The sequence below is a fragment of the Uloborus diversus genome, chromosome 6, assembly GCF_026930045.1.
Source record: "Uloborus diversus isolate 005 chromosome 6, Udiv.v.3.1, whole genome shotgun sequence".
In the NCBI taxonomy this organism is placed as follows: Eukaryota; Metazoa; Arthropoda; class Arachnida; order Araneae; family Uloboridae; genus Uloborus; species Uloborus diversus.
Genome location: NC_072736.1, coordinates 96,485,666 through 96,510,968, shown reverse-complemented (window position 1 = coordinate 96,510,968; position 25,303 = coordinate 96,485,666). Strand labels below are relative to the sequence as shown.

Sequence of the window (25,303 nt, the reverse complement as noted above, 5' to 3'; positions counted from 1 at the left end):
TTTGATTACTGTCATGTGTTTAGTGACACTCCCAAAGTTAAGACATTTGATTGACGTACCGCATTACTCCGCATTATCCGGCATGCCGCAAAATTTGGGGGTCACCAGATTTTTAATAGCACTTGCCTGGTCTTTTCTGGCATGCTGGAAAAATCGAGGTTTGAAAAAAATTACTACAAAAAAATATGTGTTAAACTTAAAAATGAGTATAAGTTCTATACATATCTCATTAATTTATAATAAACAGTCTGATTTAGTATTCATAAACAGTTTAATTTTGTAAAAATATTTACTAAAAATGTCATTTGTTATTTTAACAAGAAAAATATTAATAACAAATAATTTTATAAAAATTAAGTTTAAACTAAGTAAGCAATCATTTAAGCAGTAAATTACCACCTCTAAATCAGTGCTAAAGAATTTACCACAGCTATTCAATAAATAAAAATTAAAAACTTACCTTCCTAAAAGAAACCTAAAATAATTTATTTAAAAAACTTATGAAAAAATCACGGTAATGATGATTGTTTCTGAATTTATTACTTTATTGGCATATAATTAAATCCATTAATAATGATTTACCATAAATAACAAGCACATATGCGATACACATTTTTTTCGAAAGAAAGTTACTTTCGGGATTTGTTTATTTTTTTCCTTACAGTGATTTGCTTTCTGAATGGGGAAAATTAACCTTTGTTTTGTTGAAAATTAAACCTCAAATTGTCCAGCATGCCAGAAAATTCGAATTTCCTGGCATGCTGGAGAACCTCGCTTTTTTCTGGCATTCCGGATAATGCGGGGTAATACGGTAAGAAACATCAAAATTGGGCAAGGCGTTTAGCCTCTACAACACCACATACGAACAAACATACATAGACTCAAACACATTACCCACCTTTGCGTCACGCCCGCGAGACAGGTAAAAAAAGGCTCAATTCTTAAAATTTTTCCAAAAAATTCTTAAGTCGATTTTCCTACACAAGAAGAAGCACTAATTTAATAGTATGAATCTTGATAGTTTTGCTTGCTTTTAGAATGGTGAAAGTAAAAATTTAATTACACAGAAGTTAATTAATCAATATCCTGAATTATATATGGAAGGTTTAAACTCAGGGCAATATAACACACACAGAATTCCCTCCTTGAAAATAGTACAGGCAGGAGATTTTCAGAGAGTTACATTATCTTCCATGAAAAAGAATACTTGAAAACAATTTGGATGAACTGCAGATAAGCACAACACTCCAAGTGCAAACTTATACAATATCCGAATACTGAAGAAACTGAATTTTAGCCCTCGATGATATCAACAGGATGACCACAGGAAGAACAAAATCATTTTCCCTTATTTTTCTCTGTAACTAAGTTTTTCCGATTTCTCTTATAGTTGATTTTTCATTCTCTTCAAGTTATATTTCTATTCCTTCTTGTTACTTGAATGCACCTAGCCTTTAATAGTATTGCAAGCACTAATTACTTATATACAAAAATGAGCAAAAAGAACATGAAATGTCTTGAGACTGCTGATTTGTTAGGAAGCATTTAAGTTACATAGTTGGTTTAATTTATTTAATAAGAATGGAAAAATGTCTTGAACAAAACAAATGTTTTTTCCATTTAAAATTAGTTTACTACTTTCCCTACATCTCCAAAAGAGAGCCTACAAGTTTTTTAGACATCAGTTGGTAAAAACTTTTCAAGAACATCCTCCACCATCACCTCTTCCTCCAACTTCACAAAAGATGGCTTAAAGTTGGGTTTTCAAGACTTCAATTTCAAAAAAATTACAGAAGAACCCCTGAACCCCCTTCTTAAATCATCTAAAGATGACCTAAAATAACGTTTTTAAAACTTCAGCTACGAGCAATTTTTGAGAGTGAGCCCCCGAAACGTCCCCCAAACTTCACTAAAAATTTCCTAAACTTATGTTTTTAACACTCTAGTTTCAGAAATTTTCAAAGAGCTTTAGTTTTATCCCACCAAACACAGCTTAAAAGTTTTAAGACTTCAATCTAAAACTAAAATTATTTTTGGCACAGAGGCCCCCAATTCTTTCTACATAAGTCACTTAAAAATTTCCTTAAGTAGTGTACTTTACATATTTCAGCTTTGGAAGTTTTTGGGGGACATCTCACCAACAACTAAGAGAATCACTAAACACCTTCCCCTACATTCAGTAAAGGTCTAAATTTGCCTTTTTTAAGACTCTAGTTTGAGATTTTTTTCAAAGCAGTCTCCCCTTCCCTCTATATTTACATCACCAAAGACAACCTAAAAGTTTTAAGACTTCAATGTCGAAAATTTTTTGTACAAGAGCCCAAAACTTTCCTCACCCTTGAATCCCACAAAGATAGCTCAAAGCAGAGTACTATTTTTTTTTTGAAAGAGAGCACTCTAACCTTAGTACTAAATTCACCAGAAGATTGCTGAATTTACCAGAAGATGGCTTAAATTCGCATTTTTAATGCTTCAGTTTCAGCTTTTTTTCTAGATAGAGCACCCTGCATTATTTTTACATTTCCAAATATCATTCAAAATTTTAAGACTACAAGTTCGAAAATTTTTCGAGAGACAGTCTCAAAATACCTTCTCCTGTAAGTTACAGAAAGATAGCTTAGAGCAAAAGATAGCTCAAGAGTTCTAATCCAGTTTCAAAAATTTGTTAGAGAAGGGGCAAGCTCCGAACCCCTCCCCATATGCTCATGAAAGATGGCCTATAGTTAAGCCTTTAAGACACCTGTATTTAATTTTGTCTATGAAGAACCCTTCTGCCCTTTACCTTAGTATTACCCAAGACAGGAAGCAGCTTAAAAGACTTAAGTTGCAAAAATTTTTCAGGAGAGAGCCTCAGAATCCAGGACCCCTCTCTCATATTTTTACGTCACTAAAGACAGCCTAAACTTTTTTCAGAGTTCAGTATCTTTCAAAAAATTCTAAAGGAAGATTCTAAACAATTCCTTTTAATTCTCCAAACTTCAAAAATTACTTGCAATTGCGTTCATACAACTTCGTTTTCGAACGATCATAAGACAATTAAAAAAAGATTTTCTTTTAGAAAGTTGCCAGCAGTAGTGAAAAATAAGGACTTTCAAAGAGTTTAAGGGCCACCAGCAAAAAATAAAGTTTTTAAAGGCCCTTAAAGACTGTGGGAACCCTGTTTTTAAAACCACTTTACATCTTTATGCATTATGAAAATATTAGAAAGATTTTGCCTGAACTGAATATCTAGCTGCAATTACAGAATCTTCTATAATCTACAGTGTACTTATATTTTTTATTTTCAAAATCAATAATTAGATCAAGATATAGAGAAAAGAACAATGTAAAAATTAATTAAACTTTAAGCATTTTTATGCTTTTTATACTTTTATCTTTTAGAACAATTTATTATTGCATATTTAAGAGTAAGTTAAATTTTTGTTATAATTCAATAGGGACAGCAACACATTACAATAAAAGAAATATACCTGAATGTGTATCCTGCTCAGTTAAAAATATTGTAATCCTTCTCCAAAAATTATAATTAGGGAGCAATAAAAACTTTTTTGAAAGTTTTGTGCTTGGCTTAAATAATGGTTCAATTGCTTCTTGAAATATTTTTTAAAAGGATCATTTAAAAGACATATCATCCAGTTCTTAACACATTAATTAAGCAAAGAAAAATAATAAGGGCATTTTTTATTGCTTGGATTAAAAAAAAAGTAGTTATTAAAGAATAGGGAAAATAAATACAGTTGAACTTTATTAAAACAAATTCGAAGGAACCTTTAAAATAACTTTGACTTAACCAGAAAGTCTTTTCCAGAAAACAATAAACAGAAAACAGAAGGTTGCAAGTGTAGTTCCTCTTAGCAGTAATTTGTTTTAAACGTGTTTGAATTAATGAGGTTTGACTGCATTAATAAAGTTGCTCACTGCCAAAATTGCAGTTTTGGAGATGCACCTTTCTTGCTTACTAAAACATAATATCTGAGTAAAATCATAATAGGACTTTTTTGAATCAACAAAACCATTACTATTATTTTACTTGTAAATTAATATAGATTATTGCTGTACAGACTTGAGATATACATAAAATCTAAGTTTTTATTGATCTAATTATTAAGTCTTTTTTACAGGTCCACTATTTATAAGAACACTTTGATTCTGTTTGAATTGCTTAAACTTGTGACAATGAATATCTGACCTATGAAGTTGGAACAATAGCCTTTCTTCGATTTTATCCAAAGATGAAACCGTTAAAACAAGGGTATCATATTTCAGCATACTCCAAACATTTAAACCTAAAAAAAAAATAATAATGGTGTGTATAGCATATGGTATAGATGAACACATAGTTACACAATAAATGAAAATTTATTACTAGAAGTATCCAATCAAAAAGATAAATTACAACTTCAAATTTGATGTTTTTATTATTTCAGATTGAAGAAAGGATTTTTAGCTTTCATTTTTAAAAACTTTCAAACATGTTTTTAATTACATTTTCATTTGTCCATCATTTCAAAATTTAGGAAATGTCTGCAGACATGATGAAGGATGAAATGAAAGAAAAAGGGGCTCACAATCAAACCAAGCACTGCAGCGACATTGGAGGATGGTTTATACTTTGGTGGAAGTTCTTTACATTTATATATGTTTGGATATTGGAGGATAGTTTGCATTTCAGATTATTTATTCATATATCAGCAGATTGTTTGAACTATTAAGTGCAGCAGTTGATGTATCAGCATATGCAATGGAGTCAGCTTAGAACCAAAGTGGTCATGGAGAAGGAAGGTGAAATGTATACAGTAATAACCATTAGTAATAACTATATAGTCTAAAATTGAGTTACCTGACAGGCATTTTAAATGGTTTATTTGTATTCATTATGCAAATGTTGGACACTCATCCTTAGAAATCCTCTGTAGCCCAGATTACTTTTGTCTCTGAACTGTGACGAGAAACCAGTTGAATATTAAATGATTAACTCTTGAAATTAAACATCTTCATCGTGTTTGAGAGCTTCCTTCTGGTAGTTAGAATTGCTGATTGTCAGAAACCTCGGTTTTTCCAGCATTATGTGGCAATTTAGTAATTGTTAGGTTTTACACTAAAAGGTTGCGAGAAAACCCGAGCTTGTAAAGGGTCTTGAACCATTAACACAAACCCCAAACTTAAGTCTTTTATCTTTTAAAAGCAACAATATGAGAAAGAAATCCACGACATGTTTAGGTTATGTTAGCACTCTCTATCTCTTTTATTTTCTCATAAAAGCCTATCCAACAAATTCATATTTCTTATCTCTTTTATTTTTTCATAAAAGCCTATCCAACAAATTCATATTTCTAATATTACATAGTTTACTCTAAGTTAATGCTTTCGACTAGGAATTCTGAATAGTATCCACTGGCTACCAAAGTCACAAAAAATGGTATCCATATTTAAAACAAGAGGATGTATGCAGTTATCTGCAGAATAGGGTGACATGGTAACCCTGGATAAGCAAGAATTTCACAGATAAATTCGCAGGATGAGTAAGAAATTTTACTAGAGAACATTACACAAATGCTAAAAAAATCAATAACACTCATGCATATATTTAAACTCCCGCTGAAAACGATACAGTTTATGTAAAAGGAAAAAAAAAAGGTTTGATGTCATTGAAAGGGAGGGGGAAATATATAGGAATACTTGAAAATAGATTTTGCTTTTGTTAGATGAAAATGGGTGCATTTTTCAAAAATTCAGTAAGTTATCACTTCAAAAAAAAAAAAAAAAAAAAAAAAAAAAAAAAAAAAAAAAAAAAAAAAAAAAAAAAAAAAACACCGCGATGTGGATAATCCTACCAGATAATCGGGAGTTTATTGTGTAGAATATTCAATGAACCATGTACCTTGTTTTGCTTTATATGGCTATGACAGATAACTTACTTTGCCTCACACTTGGCACATTTCGTGCACATATAAAGAAAAGAACATAGTTAATACCTATCTGAAACTAAGCAGGAAATTATTTCATTTTATAGACAGAGGACATGGTTGATTTAGTGTAACAGGAACAAAAATGGTACTTATTACTCCTTTAATTATTAAAACAAAAAGCAAAATAAGTATGCACAAAATGGAAACCTATGCTTATACTATCATGCATAATGTCAAAAAATAAACATTTTGAATTTCTGCAACTTGCATATATGTTGAGTGGAGGCAACTGATTTTTTTCTTTAAATATCCAAGAAAGAATTACACTAATGAAACAAGTGTAAAACCAAATTCCGAATTTTGATCCTTTTTGGTGTTCTCTCCACTTTTACATAAGAATTTCTATGTATTTTAGTATTGCAAGGAAAAGAATACTTTACCATAGAAGGGCATTAGTGTAACAGATGGCAAACTGTCTGTTGCTAATGTAATGTTGTGAGGCATAACATCATATCTGTAATTAACAAAAGATATTAGTAACTTTACATTAAATTCATATACTTTTTATTTCATATTGAAATGAAAGCATCGGGTAGAGCAGGGCAGGGGTATTTTGCTGGGTACCAGAAAAAGTCCAACTATGAAACTCAGGACTCTCATAAATTTAACAATATCTTTACTTTTTACCTTAATTTTTGATGTCTAGTACAGGAAAACTCCTTGTAAAAAAATTAACTGATTTGCGGCTAAATGAAAAATTTAAATAACAAGATACTTTCTCTCCTTAAACAGAGCCTAATTATTTTTACAAATAAATTTAAAAAAAAAAAAACCTCACACTATCTTGTGAACGTTCTTTATAATTATTTTTTTTAATTTTTTATTTTGATGACTGATTATAGTGCATTTTTTAACCCTGGGTCATGAAATTACCTTTATATTTACCGCCTCCTCTCTTCTAGAAATTGAACATTTTAAAATTAGAACTGCTATTTTAAAAGCTTTGGAATGTTTTTTGTTACTTTATTTATTTATTTTTGGTCTTTGCTACACATTAGTTTATCTAAATGAGGGAAGGGTCTGATGAAAAGGGGTGTGATTTTTTAAAATATTTTTCGAAAGATTATTTTCAAGAATTTTACATCCCCGCATAGAGCTCTTGTTGCTTTCTTTCTTTAATTAATTATTTTCTCACACCAGCCTGATTAAAATGTAACTCCAGACGTAACTCTCCCAAAGCACCTGTTTGAAGGGAGGAGGAACAGCAAGGAAGAGTATAAAAAGGAGGGATTCTTTTTCTTCTGACTAAAAAGTATTTTTCTTTACTTAAAATGGAAAAGAAGAAACAAATAAGCAAATAAAACTTGCTTAATACATTTATGATGTTCAAATTGGGTAAATTTAGAAAATGAAATTTGCTAATGTTCCTTAAAGTTAATACTAATAAAATGTACATATATGTATATAGATACTTTCAATAAATAGCTGCCTGGATTTGGAGAAGGAAAATTAAAAAAGTGACTTGACAAAATGTTTAAATTTTATTCATTCTTAAGCAACTGCAATTTAAAATGGCTGTTTTTTCCAACCCTAATAAGTTTTCTTTTCATTTTTTATTAATATGTGGAAGCAAATTTTAAAAAGTTGAGAAGGATAAGCATAAAATCTTACTCATTTATAAGTAGAACAGAAACTCCCCATTTCCTTTCTTTGATGAGATCTTCTATGTACTGGAAAAACAAATGAGCATTTCAAAAAGAGAAATACATATAAAAATATAAATGAATTTATACATATAATGAAATAAAATGTTTGTGTGTTTGTGGCGGAATTGGAAAAAAGTTGTTTCAGTTCTTATGTGATTTTTATCACTTTTTATACAATGGAGCCTGAACTAATTGTTGTAATAATGTATGGTTGTAAATAGCAAAACTAAGTTTTAATAGCAATTTCATCGTTAAGAATCACAACAATGTGTTTCTTAGCAAGCAAATCTTCTCCAAGAATTTTGTTCAGGGTTAGAAATAAATATGCATCAAAGTGAATATTTATCAACAATGTAAAAACAGTCTTAGATTTTTTCTCAAATAATAGAGATAGATGGTAATGTAGATAGATGCTTAACTACAGATAACCTCCATACAGATATGGGGACAGGTAGATATAGAGTTAAATAAGTACAGAGCTATAAATATTGATCGGAATAATTTTTATAATAGCAGCAGTTGCCGGAGACAGCAATCTTGGTGCAAATAGGTGAATGGAGGTAAGAAGGAAAACATTTAGGGTAATGGCACCAGTAACAGACATGTTTAAGACATCACTCTCAGGTTAATTTTATTTTCTGAGCTTTTTAATGTATTTAGACTTTTAAAACTTTTTCTCTTATGCAACTACATTTCATCTACTGTTTGGCAGCTTTTGGATCCTTTGAATTAGTTCTATTTTTATTTGCTTAATTTTGAAAAAAGGTTCAACCCCCCAGTAACCGACATCGGAATACGTGATTATACCCAGCAACAGATAGGATGAGGAAGGATGAGTAACCGACAGAATTCCTCTTTTCTTATCAAAATGTGCAAAAGTTCTTTATTTTTAGAGCTAAAGTCTTATTAAATTTAAATGAACATTAAACACCGGCAGACCTCGTGGTGGCTGTTCATAACCTTCCACCACTGCCTTGTAAATACCAACTGGCTCATAAAACTCACTCTGATAACACTAGATGGTTGCACCGTATTCATGGGTTGCAGCAATATCATTTTTACCCACCTAAAATTCTTATTATACAAATCCAAACTTACAACTGTCTCATACTGGACTCTTGTCTGTTACTGGTGCCGTTACTCAAGCTGCTGAAAGCAACTAGTAAATTAATAAGTTAATAAAACTATAAAGGACAACTTAGATATAAATCTGCTTCCGTAAAAAACTTATGATGGCACAAGAATGTGGGGAACAATGAATGAGATTACAGGAGTAAACGAATAACTGATATAAAGCTCATGTGGTGCACTTACAGGAAGGGTCCTTTAATGACACAGCTATTCAAGATGTAATAATGCTGTGGCTCTTTCCTTATCTACAGTTTAGTTTCCCTGCTCAAGTACTTAAAAAGCTAATACATTTTGTTACAAGAAAAATGCAGAATTCTTGATTTTAAAATGACACTAAAAATAATATGTACAATGTACATGTTAGGATGTGACACACACTAATCATTATATATGTTACATATATATTTTTCAGAAAGTTACTACTCTATATTTAGATACATAATGGTTTCTTACATACAAATATATGGATATTAAAAGCAAAAGTTTGAAATTCCTGATAATGCAGATATAAATATAAGAATATCACACTTGCAACAATGGATTGAGCAAGGGATACAAATTGCAGCATTGATAGAGAGAAAAGGGTGAATGACTCAATTTGTCTGCTAATAAATCCTTTCAGCTAATAAATATGTTTTGCATTTATTAGCTGAAAAATCGCCTTGAAATAACTAAACTTGTGCTATATGACTTTTTTCTATATATAATTTCATACCATGCAAAAACTTTTCCCAGTATTTACAATTTTGTAACCTATTAAAAAACTTTCATAGCTGATATCACAAAATAATTATGAGTTTTTCAATATTAAATGCTGAACAAGGAAATAACCACCTTGGGGAAAAAATGCGGTAGATCTGTTTTCGAAAATGGGTTACATTCATCTATTAGGATCTTTTAACAGATTTTTTTTGCAAGACAAGTAGAATAGGACGTATTACAAATTTCAAGGTTTTACTAGCCCTTATTGTATAGACATACAACAATCCAATTTTTTTGAAACGTTGCCAGTTTTGATGTTTTATTGAGATAAGATGCTTTAAATACCTTCCAGTTAAAAGTGATTAAAAAACTCAAGGAAATAAGATCATTCCAGGCTATCTTTACAAATTTCATTATATTTAGTTCTAAAACTAATGAACTTTTTCTGGTGCATTTTTATCTTACAATAAAAAAGGTTTATTTCACAGACATAAGATTAAAGCCTTCTTTATTAAAAAAAAAGTACATAAAATAAATGAATGAAATATTTCAACTGCTAAGTAATTGTTATACCTTTGAGTCACTTGAAGGAATTTCCAATGAATCAACAATTACCAAGTCATCCTACAAGGGTTTTAAAATCAGCATTAATTAAAACAAATATTATTTTATGAAAACAATTATATATAATTTTATGTTTATATAAATATACATTAGTAATAAATATAACTACACAGTAGAAAATAAAGAATTTGACCATGCCATAAAAACTATTCTATGTATTTCTAAATTCTGAAAAACCTGAAAGTGCAATACATGAAGTACAGTTAAGTCTGGACTTACATGATTCGTCCCAACACGTCTCTCGTAAACCAAAATTTTGTGTTGGGAAAAAGGGTATGTATACGAATTTTTGATAAATGTATACACAATAATTTTAGACACTTGCACCAGTACGCCATAGGCGGCCAATCTAGCCAACCTGGCGGCTAGTTGATACTATTTTTTGTTGTTTTTGGCAACCGGAAGTAAAACACAAGCATATGACAGGGAATGTAAGCTAAAAAATAGTCTTAAAAAATAAATACATAAAAAAAAAATTAAATACTTTGACAAAATAATTTTTTGTCTAATAAAGATATACTGACTTTCAGTTTCTGCCTCACTACATCCTTGCCTGGCAGACTTAGCATGCTTTATCCTCCTACAAAGGTCACCCTTATGGGTCAAATATATACAGATGAGTGTAATGGATAATGAGTGGTACTGATAATAGAATGGCATAATAGTAAACTAAAAAAGAACGGATGTGTGCATCACATGACATCCTTTTACACCAATTTAATGTTATTTCCCCATTATTGGAAAATTTAATGTGATTCAATAGTACTCTCTAAATATCACCGACAGTGGCCAATTTGAAACCAGATTAAAAAATAAAAATAATTTTAAAAAAATCGCCAAATTTATCGCCAAGTTGGCGACCAAAAGACTGCCGATATATCGCCAAGTGTCCGCCAAATTATAACACCAATTGAGTATACATCGAAATTAACGATGATTTCCCTTCCAAAAAGGGGCAAAAGATCCCTTTAGGAACACCCAAATGCAAACAAAAGGGGAGGTGCACAACTAGACCCCACTAGGAGTCTACATACCAAATTTCAACTTTCTAGGACATACTGTTTTTGAGTTATACGACATACATACGTCATGAGAAAAGTCGTTGTATGGATATTTCGGGTGTTTATATGTCCACAGGCACTTATCCAAGTATGGTCGGGTTGAAAAAAAAAAAAAAAACTCAACATTAATTCGGGGGTGAGCAAAATGGAAATTAAGGACGAATTTTGAGTGAAATTTTTTTCGCTATTACAATACTTCCTTTTTTGTAAAAGGAAGTAAAAACTTACTTGAGCAAATTTTGAAGACAACATTGATATTAAACCGGATACTCTTGATGATAAAGGAAGCATGTAAAAGGATGTTTTCGGACCTCGCTTTCCATGAGCTTTTCCACCTAGCAATGAAAAAATGAAAATATTATACAAAACACAAATTACTTTTTATACATGTATTATCTAGTAATCCAGGGTTCTCTCTACTCTTAGTCAAGAAAAAAAAACTAAAGAACTATTTTTAAAAATTAAAAGGATCACAAATCTACATATTTTAGACATGAAAAAGCACATGATACATTTAAATCAAAGGGTTTCCCAGTTAACCTTCAAATGTATTATCCTTTCTTTGTTTATAACTTCAGAGTGGCAAACAAAAACAACTAGAAAAATTCATAGAATTTCATGATTCTGAGAAAGCTATGGAAAATTTCACACATCACAGAAGAAAAAGCCTTAAAAATACTATTAAATTAAAATTTATTACTGCTTCTATGAAGGAGGGGGGAAAAAGAAAGGAAACAAAATCTAAAAAACTTTTCTGGTTTGTTTTTGTAGAAATTCTGATTGAATTCATCAATACTGACCCACAAAATGATACCAGCCCGTCGCAGGCAGCTAATCTAGCCACCCTATTGGCTAGATTAACTAATTTTTGAAGGGAAAGAAAGATTGTTTAAAAGAATACAGTGAAATCCCGTTACAGCGAACTCCAAGGGACCGGTGAAATTTTTTATTGTAACAGAATTTTCATAATGTGTTTAATGTATGTGTTTTGCAAATCTCCACTCTAATTTAATTAAATATGCAACATTTACGACTAACTATCTAAACGTTATTAACGATCTAAAATATAATTTAACACCATTTATTCTGAAAAACAATGAAAAAAATATTGAACACCAAATCTTTTATTCACTGTTCTCTTCACAAAAAGTGTTACTTTCTTTTGTAACGCGATTTTTCCCCAGAGGACATTATAAAAAATTCTAATTTATAACACTTCACTGACCACTAGAAAAGACATTGGCATTTGTTCTTATACGTCAGCTTACGTTTCAGCCTGAACGGAATTCCACCTTGAATGGCTCTACTTCGAAAGTATAAACGGAGTTTTCACATAACGACTTGTAAAAGTCGTTGTTTAATTTCCGAAAACAGCGATAAGTAAAAAATATTCAAACTGGCATTGAGAAAAACATTTTGTAACAAATTTTTGAAGCAATCAATTCGCTAAAACGAGATTTTTTATACATTATCTCAACGGGTTTTAAAATGGGACCACACATTTTGTTCGTTGTAACGGATACTTCATTATATCGGTATTCGTTGTAACGGGATTTCACTGTATCTATTTTGTATCACAAGATTTAATTGTTAAAAATTGCTACCCCTTGGTACATTACTGGTTGTTTAAATGATTTATTAGCTTACCATGGGATATATAATGCATCTTCAATTTTAACCAAAACTTAGAATGGAAATGAAGACAAATTCAATAAAGACAAATTCGGTTTATTTACTTGGGAACAAAACTTAAAAAATCAAAACTGATTCCTAAGCAGGATGGAGAAAGATTGATCGTTGAAAAAGTATGTGTTCTTTTTCTTAGATATGAGGCAGTGAGAAGCGAAGGGATGTAAGTGGCAAAATGAAAAATTTGGGGATAACCAGTACACATGGTAGATGAATCTCTCTTCTGTCGGGGGGCAAGAGATGGTACTAGTAGCCCTGGCAGTTGCTGCTATACAGCATGATTTAGAAAACAAATTCAATGAAAGTCTACCTAGAATGTTATATTTAAACGCGTTTTACTCGAAACTTGAAAATGTCCACTTACATCCCTTTGCTTCTCACTGCCTCATACGGAAAAGTAGGTTTAACGTTGTATTGCAGTTTTTCTGTAATTAAGCAGCAGTTTTTAAACATGTGCTCTTTGTGTTCTCAATATTAATTATTATTTCCTAAACAGTAGATATTATAAAGTATGCTCAGTTACAATAAAAAAAATTTTTTTTTCTTAAAAGCATGAGTATTTTTTTTAAATTCCTGAATTTTTCTTCTTTAAACTTTAAAAAACAAATGGAATTCTATTAATCTAAAGATTGAAATTTTCAGAATGCTGCTAATTGGCAGAAAAACAGCATCTACCTCTTAAAAAAATTGGCGATCGAATGCTTCCATGCCTTGCTCGGCCAGTCCCTTTTTGAGGCCAAGGTTTTCGGCCACCACCACGCATTTCAGCACGGGAGTATTCTGTTACAAAGTCCTAAATGGTGTAAGAAAAAAAGGCAAGTTTTACTAGAAGTTAATTGACATATTCCAACAATAGAACTCAGATTTTTTGAAGTATTCAAATTCGTTGTTTATGCATTTCAAATAATAAACACAAAAAAGAAAAAAAATATTTACCACATGCCGATATTTTTTTTGCCATAAATAGTTGTGGAAAATAACATCAATTCTAAAACAAAAGATAAAAGACAAAATACATAATTATAAATGGATCAAATTATTAAACCAAATAAAATTCAATATCGGAACACAAAGTCAGTATGAGTGAAAATCACATGAGCATTTTCTCTCCTTTTATAAATATGATATGCTCTAATTTAGGACATTTATGGCTATTAAAATACAGTTCACTCCAGCTACAATGCGACTCGACTTATGCGAAATGGCTGTAATGCGCGTTTTTCACAAGTAACAAATTTTTGAGCTCCTCGCTGCAACATGAAAATTTTCGGAAAGAAATTGCGGTGCTAAGTGTCGACTTTGTTATTGACTACTAAATATTGTTTTCCTGAATGTACTTTCATCTTTTAGCCACATTGACTCCCCAAGTTCCCACATCCCACTAGTCCATAGATCACTTTGTTTGTTTGTATGAAAAAACCACTCCACATTTTCCATTATTACTATGTTTTTTAATTTTAAATATGAAAGACGAGGAAATACTGTGGCACCTAAGCACGCTGTTTCATATCAAGTTTATGAAGAAGGAAAGAAAAGGAGAAAGTTGTGGTGACAACTTAAGAAAAAGTAAACATTCTTGATATGCTTGAACAACTAAAAAGTGAATTGAAGGTAGCACAACAATTAGGTAAGAGTGAATGTTCCATACGTACAGTTAAAAGTCAAGTAAAAGGCAATCTGTAAAAGTTTAAAACTTAATTTTAATATGCAACTCGCAGAGTAGTGTAGTGCAAACAGTATGAAAGAAAGAGGGGTGTTACCATAGATGGAAGAGTTATTGAAGTAACAGTGAAGCAACTGTATTTAAAAATATATTAGAACAACAATCTGATTACACAGCATAAATCATCTTCAATTTTTAAGTTATAAATTGTACCTACTGAACAGTATGATTATAGTGCTGCGCTTTAGAATTAGTGCATACTGTACGTACTGTAATGATTTATCCCCATTGATCATTGATTTTGTACATCGTAACAGTATTTTATGCTGAATAATGCAGTTTTTTTTAATAAATAGAGTAAAAATTCAGCTTTATATGCAAGAATCCGTAAAGTATACAGACATGTGACACACTGAAGAAAAAAATACTGAAATACCGCAGCGTCACAACATACTTTCATAAATCAAATAAACTAACTGATATAACCACAGTGGATAGTACCAGGGTGTATTAAGAATGCATGAACATTTCAAAACAATAATAAAAAAAAGACCTCAGGAATGTTAGTTATTAATAAATTAGATACTTTATTAATGACTGAAGAGATTATTAACAAAGCTAATCTATCCCGTTCTTAAAACTATTGAAAAATTTCAAGCATTGCTGCACCAAAAAACTATGAGGTAAAACAAATTTTAATATTGATGGATATTATTCAAATCCAATTTAGTAAAGATGACAGAAAAATAGGGGAAAATAAACTAGTCTTACAAGAAATAAAAATCAAATTAGAGTTAAATGTATTTTTTTCAATTAAAAACAGAATGAAAAAAAAAATCTGATTTTTAAAACAAGTTCAACCATAGTTTATAAATAGTGCTGGTAAGTAAACATAAGTAGTAAAAATCTGTAAATAAAATCTTATTTGCCAGCTATACAAATTATTATTCCTAAGCATTTTTTTCAAAGTGTCATCATCCACTTCTGGAGCATAGGATTGGAATCCATCCAACACAATTGAAATTAAAAAAAAAAAAAATCTTTATCAAATAAACGTTCCTTTTTGCAAGAAATTCGAAAAGATAAAGCAATCAAATTCAAAATTGCTGCAAGAGCATGTTCAATGCACAACTGAAATCGTATAACACAACGATAATCCCTTTGTTTTCCTTTTATGAAAGTTTCACTTTACAGATTGGAATCAAGTTAAACCAATCACAGCCCAGGAAAACGCTTCACCCGCAAAATATGGATTTTCACCAAAATGAAGTTTTTGCATTTCAAAATTATCAAAAATACGGAATTTCGTTAAAATACAGAAAAATCACACGTCTGAGTATAGTTAAGAAATGGTATAAAACCGTTTAAGAGGGGTTTAAAAATGTCTAAGATAACTGGGTATGTTAATAAAATCTTTGTATGCATACCCTTTTCTCACAATGCAAAATTTCGACTTACACGAAGGGTCTTGGAAAGCATCCCTTGCATAAGTCGGGATCCGACTGTATATGTTTTGGGCACAATTATATTTTTAAGTAGGCAATAGATGAATCAGCTAAAAAAAGGGTAATTTTTGGTTTAAATTTGTTTTCAATTTCCAAAGTTCTTTACTAACCGTAAATAGTTCCAAAACTATTTTGCTCTACGTATGGAAAAAGTGGGAGAGTGCATTAAATAAAGACTTTTCCGTTTCTTTCTTTTTTTGGTCAATGTAAATGGGCCTTGGGAATAGAACCTTTCATTTTGAAAGAACACAGTACAGTCAACTCTTGATAGCTCAAAGTCCCGAGGGACAGGTCGCTGACCAAGGGGAGGGTTTTAGGGGTTAAACCCCTCCCATTGGGAAAAATATATAAAAAATCAAATGAAGAGAAGCACACATTTGATTTAATTTACTTCAAATGTTAAAATTTTCAGGCGCAGCTTTTTTTTTTTTTTAATTCTCTTTGAAGGTTTTCGACAATTTACAGCTGTCCACTCTTTATTGACTAAAATCATATTTAAAAAAAAAAAGTGATGGAGGAACTGCTGAAAGGGCTATCAATACAAAGCATTCATTTCGTTTAAGTGCTTCTTAAAAGAAAGTTATGATGACTTAAGCGTTTCACAAAAAGAGAAGAGTATTGCATCTATGAAGATGCATAGTAATTGTGTTTGGTGATGCAATTTGCGTCTGCAACGAACCCCTTTATATTTTGTTTTCTACACATTATTTAGAATGCAAAATCTGAAAACAGATGTCCTAAAAGAATTTGTAGAATTTTTTGAGTACGTGTTGCAATATACCACAGTGTAAACAGGTAATACGGTTTGAATCTAAACAAGCAGTAGAATGAATAAATAAATATTGAACCTTCTAGTGTAGCCAGAATTTTTCTTCCAGGAGGTGAGGTTAATAACGATCCTGACCATGATACAGTAGAATTGGTAATATTACTTAAAACCAGGGCTTCTAGGAATTTGTACGCCCTTCACTCTGAGCATTAAACAGAAATGAATTCTTTCATACACTATTGTGTTTTCCTGACAATGCAGATAAAAATGAAAAAACATTGAAACCTAAACCCCTCCCTTCGTGAATGGACCTGCCGAGGGAGTGGCTAAAACTTTTGAGTTATTGGATGTTTGAGCTATGGGAAGTTCTTACAGCCTTTTCAAGAGTTAGGGACCCAATGAAAATTTTGAGATAAAGAAAATGTCAACTTTTAGGCTTTGAATTATCAAGAAATGACAGTATTAGGATTCAAGCCTATTTTTTTTTTGTAGTGAAAAGTCAAACTTCTACACTGATACTTGTCAATCATCTGTTTTCAAAAGTTATATAGAGCTTGTTGCCTAACATCACATTTGCTCTGAGCCAAATAAATTTTAATAGGAAAGCCGATTTTCAATGCATGTTGACAGTTCTGAAATAATTTTGCAGTATAATGTGCTAATTATTCATTCAAAACCATTAAATTTTTGATTTCAATAGATAATTTAAAGGCAAGTAAAATTCTGAATGCTTTCAAATAAAATTGGTATATGTACACAACACTGGTAGCAGAAACAGCGCAAAGCTGAGGCATACGTCCCAGATTCTAGACAAAGTTCTGAAGATTATTTCTTAGTTTTCTTTAGAGGAAACTGCTCCTCCCCCCCCAAACCTTTTAAAGAATAAATAATCTTAAATTTAGGATGTAATCAACAAGTAGCATGTACTCACATTTTTTTAAGTTCAGCATCAAGCTTTCAAGTATTTCTCAATGGCTCATTTAGATTTTATGATTACTCTATTATCGGATTATCTTGTAGCTTATTTTTGAGATTTCAACTTGTGCAACAGACTGCTGGAAGAAATTTTGCAGCCAAATGCAGAACTGCTTCTATATATTGGCTTTTGTGACAATACTGATCAATAGGGCTTTTTTTGTATGAACAATAAGATGTTTCAGATTTCTTGCAAGAAGTCTTGCAATTTCTGGTTCTCTACCCAGCATAGACATAGCGAGTTTAGAGCAATAGAAAACACCAGTTTTGTTCAAATACAGTTCTGTTGTCACAGTATTTCATTCTTACTTTAAAAAGCTGTTTTCTATAATATTTATAACAATGGAACTTAAACTTCAGAGGGTGTTAAAAGATTTTTAGAATCAAATACAACCAAAATATCGTATTAGTTTTTATTTATTGAATAGCTATGGCAAATTCTTTAGCACTGGTTTAGGGGCGGTAACTTACTGCTTAATTGTTTGCTTACTTAGTTTTAATTTATTTTTTATAAAATTATTTGTTATTAAAGAATATTTTTCTTGTTATAATAACAAATGACATTGCTAGCAAATATTTTTACAAAATCAAACTGTTTATTAATACTAATGAGATATGTATAGAACTTATATCCATTTTTAAGCTGAACATATGTTTTTCAAAGTATTAATTTTTTTCTAACCTCTATTTTTATTAAAAACATGGTGACCCCCGAATTTTGTGGCATGCTGGATAATACGGTATAAAGAAACACTGAAATAAAATTGCTTGCCAGTAGTTAGGGATTCTAAGTTTTTCTAACAGTGTGTGTTAGAGCATAGTAAGGAAACGAAATCTTTTTGTAAAACAAAAACAGATTGACAAAGAAAATATTTTATTTTTTGGATTAAACAGAAATCAAAAAAGTTCTGAAAATACATAAACAAACACATCTGTGAAATAAAGGATTAATATTTATACCTTGGCATAGCAGAAAATACAGATGGATGTAAGTCAACTAAACCAAGTTTTTCTTCTTGTACTGTATCCATATTCGTAACCCAAGCCTGACGTGGTGTTAAGTGCTTTTTAGGATATTCAAGGTTCCGAGAAGTGATTATTGGCAATGGTGGTCTGCTACTTGGTACAACATTCTCTGCATGTATATCAGGGGGAGCTGCATCGGACTCAAAATATCTTGAACTGCATAATGGGGAGCTTCTTGCTGGCTGAAAAAAGATGTAAGAAGCATCAAAAATGGATGACTATGAACATGAGACATACTTTTTGCGTTCATATAAAGTGAAGAGTAAAGAATGTGAGAAAAATTACTTAGTAACTTTTTAATTAATTGAATGCAATTGTGAAAATGTAAAGTATCTGCCTAAATTTGCATTATGAAAAGTAAGGATTTTCATAGATCGAATACAAACAAAATTATCTCTTTTATCTTATGCTTACCAGGGGGTAATTAAAGAGGGGGATCATGGTATAAAACTTTGGAAAACATCCTGTCCCATGGCAATGAACTATGGAAATTGGGAGGGGGAGAGGGGGATTATCATAAATATCAGGAATAAATCTGGCACAGTCCTAGAGTAAAATAGAGAGGCTACGCTATACTAAGGAATTGAAGCTGGAAGTTGCACTGATACATCCCATGATCTTTAGCATCTCACTAGAGATCTTGGGATACATTATGATTCAAAACATTGTATTACTAAAATTTGTTTGGTAGTTTTTTTAAACTTAGATATAGTAGCAAGTTTCTGAAGCACATTTTTGAAGTTGCATTTTAACACGAATTAAAATGCAAAGCAATCCATCAGCTACTTTATTTGGTCCCTTTGCGAGATTAGCGACAATCATTCTCGCAAACCGACCATGTTATCATAACCCCGCCAGGTGCATGCACAGAGAAAGAGAGAGGTGAGACACCAGTTAGCCCGGACCCGAGCCTGTAATAGGCCCGAGATTTTTATAATGAGGAGTGAAATATATGTAGGGACGTAGAGGTAAACAATATGGAACGGGTCCTCCCGAGTAATTTGCGACGAGCCTCAAAATTTCTGTGCACACCCCTGAACCCTGTCCATCTTTGCATCTACATATATTATATAATTCTGGCTTCAATTGCATGTCTTTTTTGTCATAGACATGGCCTTTCTACATAAATTTCCTTACTCTATGGGCTTGGTTGAAATTATTTGTAACGTAAACAAAAGCGAATAAACAGAAAAATGAAGCAAGGCTGAAATAGATCCAGTCACCCTTTCGGTCTAGTTACAGCTATTGGGTCAGGACAGGCTTACGCCTGATCTAATTCATTTATATGCAAAGTTCAGGTGTAGTTCAGTCCGTGCGAAATTAAAAGGATTCTGATACTTTAATTGTTTTTTAAGGTAAACGTCGTGTTAGTGCTGAAACTGCACTTATTATTTTAAGTTGTTTTTGCGCAATAAGTTATTTTCTCTGAATTTCAGCTTGTTTTCAATGTTATTTTGTAATTTTAGTGTATCAAATACTTTTTTCAAATACAGTAGGCTCCCGATTATCTTGACTCCGTACTATAAGGCCTAGTAAAGAATGTTTGAAAGCGGTCATTTGTAAAACTGGTCATAGAAGTGCATGGGGAAAATAAAGAATACGAAAAGGTTTTTCGGTTTTTCATTTTCTACCATTTGCCCGCAACCTCTGTGCATTCTGATCCTCTAATAACAAAGGTGGCACATTAGTTAGAAGCTGTTTTGCAGTCACTTTTGCACATGACACAGTAAGTACTACTGCTTTTGTTATTTATCTAAAATATGTAATTACATGTGTTTTGAATTAAGTAAGGGATGAAGTTAGAAGATGGAACTCGGCCCAATCCAGATTTTTTGTTATCTAGACTGCCAATCCCCCACATTAGTCCGGATAATCGGGAATTCCTACTGTATTTTCATTCATCGTTAATTAAATGAATTTCTTTGTCTTTAAAGTGAAGTAATAAATTTCTTAAATCTTGTTTGATGCACATGATTTAATAGGGATGCTAGTATAAAATTGAATATTTTTTATTGTCATTTTGATCAAAATAGTTTTTTATTTCTTTAATGGATGGATACGTAAGCACTTTGTTTTGAATGTTTTGGCAAAGCATTTCAGATACATCGCCATGTATTGCACGTTGTGATATTTCTCCCGATTTGTTAGTTAAGAATTTTGAGTTATATTTTAAAACAAAAAATGTCATAAATAAGAGAAGCAATCGACAGCACTTGGTCAATTGATAGTTTAAAAGCAATTTCTATTGAAAAGCAATTAATTACTTACAAAACTTTTGCATATTGACAAATGTCGAAAGAGTTTCAGCATCTATAAAAGAAAACAAAAGCATAATAAAAACAAAATTTACAAATCAACTTAAAAGCTGCCAACATAAATCATTCGTTCAAAAAGCGACCAACATGGTTCACATAATAGCTTTTTTTTCAGCATTTACGTACACAAAAGTACATAAAAATATGCATATAAAAGTTCACAGCACTCCAATTTGTTTTTAAAGTAAAAAATACATACCGCTGAATTCATGGAACTTTCTCAAATGCTAAGCTTGAAGGGAAATTCAAAAAAACATTCAAAGTGGAAAAAAATGCAATCACTATCTTAGGAGCTCATAAAATACGGGCAAAGTTCAAAACATTAATATTTAAAGAATAATAATTTCATTAAATTTTTGTGACGTTCGGTTAGGGACCGAAAGATTCTGAAAGCGTCAGGGTGAAATAGTGCAATATCTTCGCTTCTCTGCTTGATTTTCTTATCGTTCATGCTGCCATCTAGCGAACAGATGTATGACTATTAATCAATATTAATTATAAAATAAGGTTGCAAAGCCCTCTTAATGAAGGTTGTCTGTTTCTTTTTTTTTCCGTATTCACTTATTCTTTATAATTAGCCAAAATATGAATATTTGAAGAATTAAAAAGGTTCATTTACCGTTTATGGTGGAAAAAAATGAAAAATAGACTTTTTCATTCACATACATAATTATTTACTTTAGTGCAATCTTATAAAGAAAAGAGAAGAAGAATGTATTATTTTTGGTTACACTTGGTGTAAATGGGTGAAAAAATAAATTTTCAAATTTAGTAATATAGAAAACATGATAAAATTCAAATTGCCTATAATTGTTAGTAGTAATAAAATTATTCAAAGAGAAAGGAATAAAGTAGCATTATTAAACGTTTTTTTATTTGGGTTGTTCTGAATAAATACATTGCGCATTTGCACGAAATAGACGTAGGATGTGTAAGAGCTACGATTCATAAAAAGAGATTAAATTCAAAATTGGACGACAAACATTGGACGTTCTTGGGAATTGGCATTTGTTGCATTTGGAGGATGTAAAATTAATCCTCTGAACAAAAAAAATAATGTCACCTCAACTGATGAAAGTACTCAATAAACTTCGGTAAAAAATATTTTAGAAATGAATAAAAAAAAGTTTTGATGGAATTATTTTCTACCTTTTCATTTACTTTTTACAATTAGTATTCATTATTAATTAATGCCAGGGGAAAAAAACCTATGTACAATAGAATAAAAGTTATTAAACTAGTTTGTTGATAATCATATCTTTAAAAAGTGAAAAAGGTGCTGAAAAAATGTCAGTTAATTAAAAGTGAGCAACAAAAATTATTAATTGGAAAAAAAATCAAATTCGTTTACAACAAATTTCATTTGATGAATAACATATCAGTTAAAAATATGAGTTTCAGTTTTACATCAAATACAAAAAAAAAAAAAAAAAATCAATCAAACATTTTAGTCTGCAAGACGCTCATATGTGAAACACATTTTAAACGTTAAAATTCTATATGAAAATAGTTTTATTGTAATAATGCTAAAGGTTATTAGAAATGACTACGTGACATCATTTAACATTTTTTAATTTTCTTTTTGAACCAAAAAACTCGGATTTTTTCATTCAGATTTTTTTTAAACCTTGAAACATTCGTATATTTGGGTTGGTTGGGGGTAGTGGGTCACTACGGTAAGTGGATCAACCCCCTAAAACTGAAATAGGGATAAACAACTCTTCAAACTCTCTTCAACTCTTTCAAACTCTTTTGCACAGATCATGTTAAATTTCATCACAGTAATTGGTTTAACACATATTTGGGATTCATGAAATTTTTCTAAATCATAGCACTTAGTCAAAAAAAAAAAAAAAAAAATCTGATTTTTTTTTTTTTTTTTTTTGCGAGTTCAAGCAACATTTTTCAAAAAAGTGTTTCCAGGTTAGTTTTTATTATTTTTTATGATAATTAATTTTTTACCTATAGTATAACTTAAAGTTCATACAGCAACAAGAATTTTTGAATAAAATATTATTAATAAGTGTTTAAGAGGAGGGGTCCCACTTACTCCGTACATTTTTGCTATACGTGGTAAGTGGGTATTATACCCATCTATTAAGTAAGTGGGTATTATACCTACCCCCTCACAATGGGGTAATTGGGGGCCCCTATAATAATGGGGATTTCAAAATAAAGGGTAATTCTGATTAAGTATTTGTATTGGTGAAATACAAGACAACTATGACGAGTTAGTATAGGAATTGATAGTTGAGCTAAAAACTGCTAAAGCTGGTGATTATGTATTTGTGAAACGAACATGACAGAAAATCATTTTGATTTAAGTAGGTCTAATGTTGGAAGTTGATGATACAAATTAAAAAAAAGTGATGAATTTTCAAGAACGAATAGAAATAGTGACACTTTTTATTGGCATTGTGCAGATGATGTTGGGATAATTACTGAGGATGAAACGATGATGGTTCTTTTTTTCCTTAGCCCCAACTTTACAAAGACGCAGTCACTTAGTGTTTCCATTTTTTTTTTTTTTTTTTTTAACTTATAGTTTTGGCAATTTACTCAAATTGATCTTAATCAACTGTATTCCTTTCATAAACACACCTTTATTTGTAAAAGTAAAATGTATGTCCCGATAGACTTTCAATAGAATTCACAAATGAAATTGCTTTGTTTTTCGTTTTAAACTTTTCCGTGGTACAGATTTAAAAGACAGTAAATATCTTAAATAAATGGATGCATTAAAAAAAAAAAAAAGATTCACACTAAAAATGTACATACTTTATCATGTAAGACCGCATTTTTAGATATGCTTTATTTAAATTTAAATTAAAGGGGGTGACCCACTTACCCCTTACTCACGCCCGGCTCCGGGGGTAGGCGGCCGCCTAGGGTGGCAGATTTTAGGGGCGGCAAATTTCGAAATATGAAAATCTGTTTCAGTGCCATAAGATTCACTGCTTCAAGGCTAAAAGTACAAATAATTTAGAGTGTGTATCAGTGCTTGGACATGCAAAGCATAGTTCGGAATATAACTAAAAATTCAATTTAGTTTTAGGGGCGGCAAATTGCGTGGTTTAAAAGTCTTTTACAAATACAAATACAAAAGTGACGACCAGCAACAGGCTCTGGGCCCAGCTAGACTGGTTCCTGGTCAATTTACAATCCCCAGTGAAGATCAATGGCCCTCTTAAAACTATCTACTCCCTTGCTCATTACCACCTCTTCCGGTAAGCTGTTCCAAGGTTCCACTACCCTGCTAAAATAATAATTTTTCCTAATATCCATGTTAGCCTGAGATTTAAATAGCTTAAAACAATGATCCCTTGTCCTGTTTTCAGTGCTAAACTTCAGCCCCGTAACATCTTTCATTTTAATAAATTTAAACAACTGAATCATGTCCCCTCGGTCTCTTCTTTGCTCAAGACTGTGCATTTTTAGCCTTCTAAGCCTGGAATCATAATCTAAGTAGGAAAGTCCATTTATTAGCCTTGTCGCCCGCCCCCCCCCCCAAAAAAAGAAGGTCACTTTTTAAAAAGAAATAAGGCAAAAAAGGGAGCAAGCAGGCAAAAAAGGGAGCATTTTGAAAATATTAACATCCGTTTCAGTGATATAAGATGCACTACTTTATTAAAGACAACTTAAAGTGTGTACCACAGCTTGGATATGCAAAACCCATGTTATTATTTTATATTATGATTATTATTATTCAATGGGGGTGATTGGGGTGCGGCACTAGTCAATATCTCCTAGGGCGGAAGAACTGAGCCGGCCCTGCCCTTACTATGGGGTAAGTGGGAGTCCCATCCGATATTTTAAAAAATATAATCGTTAAGAATATTTAAAGCATTATTTTAGAAAATAATGAAGAATTTTGGTTTATTAATAATATGTAAGATAAAATAATACAATAAGTTTAAAATTTTTTGCTTCGAAACTTTATGCATAAGGTTTCAAAAACGAACTATTCTCAAAAGGGAGACTATTATCTATTCACTTACCCTATGTGAAGGGAGACTATTCACTTACCCCAACCAACCATACTTTACATTTAAAAACATAATATTGTTACAAATTCTGTAAATAGTAATTGTTGTAGTAACGTAACCTGTAAATAGTTTCCCGTAATGAATATACAACCCCTTTTCATTCGGCTGAAGTATACGATCCCCTATTTCCTTTTCTTTTCATTGATAAAATTTGATAACGGTCTACGCATTTCGGGAAGCAG

At 31.3% G+C, this 25,303-nt stretch overlaps 1 protein-coding gene across 1 annotated transcript; it reads right to left on the bottom strand.

The window, feature by feature from the left end:
* Positions 1 to 4,091: 4,091 nt before the first annotated feature.
* LOC129225137 (39S ribosomal protein L4, mitochondrial-like) lies at positions 4,092 to 21,436 on the bottom strand. The gene is made up of 10 exons (XM_054859697.1): positions 21,275 to 21,436; positions 21,029 to 21,070; positions 18,695 to 18,942; positions 13,759 to 13,810; positions 13,498 to 13,615; positions 11,362 to 11,468; positions 10,022 to 10,072; positions 7,581 to 7,639; positions 6,350 to 6,423; positions 4,092 to 4,286 (listed from the first exon to the last, which is right to left on the bottom strand). Exons 1-10 carry the CDS (start codon positions 21,284 to 21,286, stop codon positions 4,105 to 4,107), a joined length of 945 nt encoding a protein of 314 aa, XP_054715672.1. The 5' UTR covers positions 21,287 to 21,436; the 3' UTR covers positions 4,092 to 4,104.
* Positions 21,437 to 25,303: the final 3,867 nt, after the last annotated feature.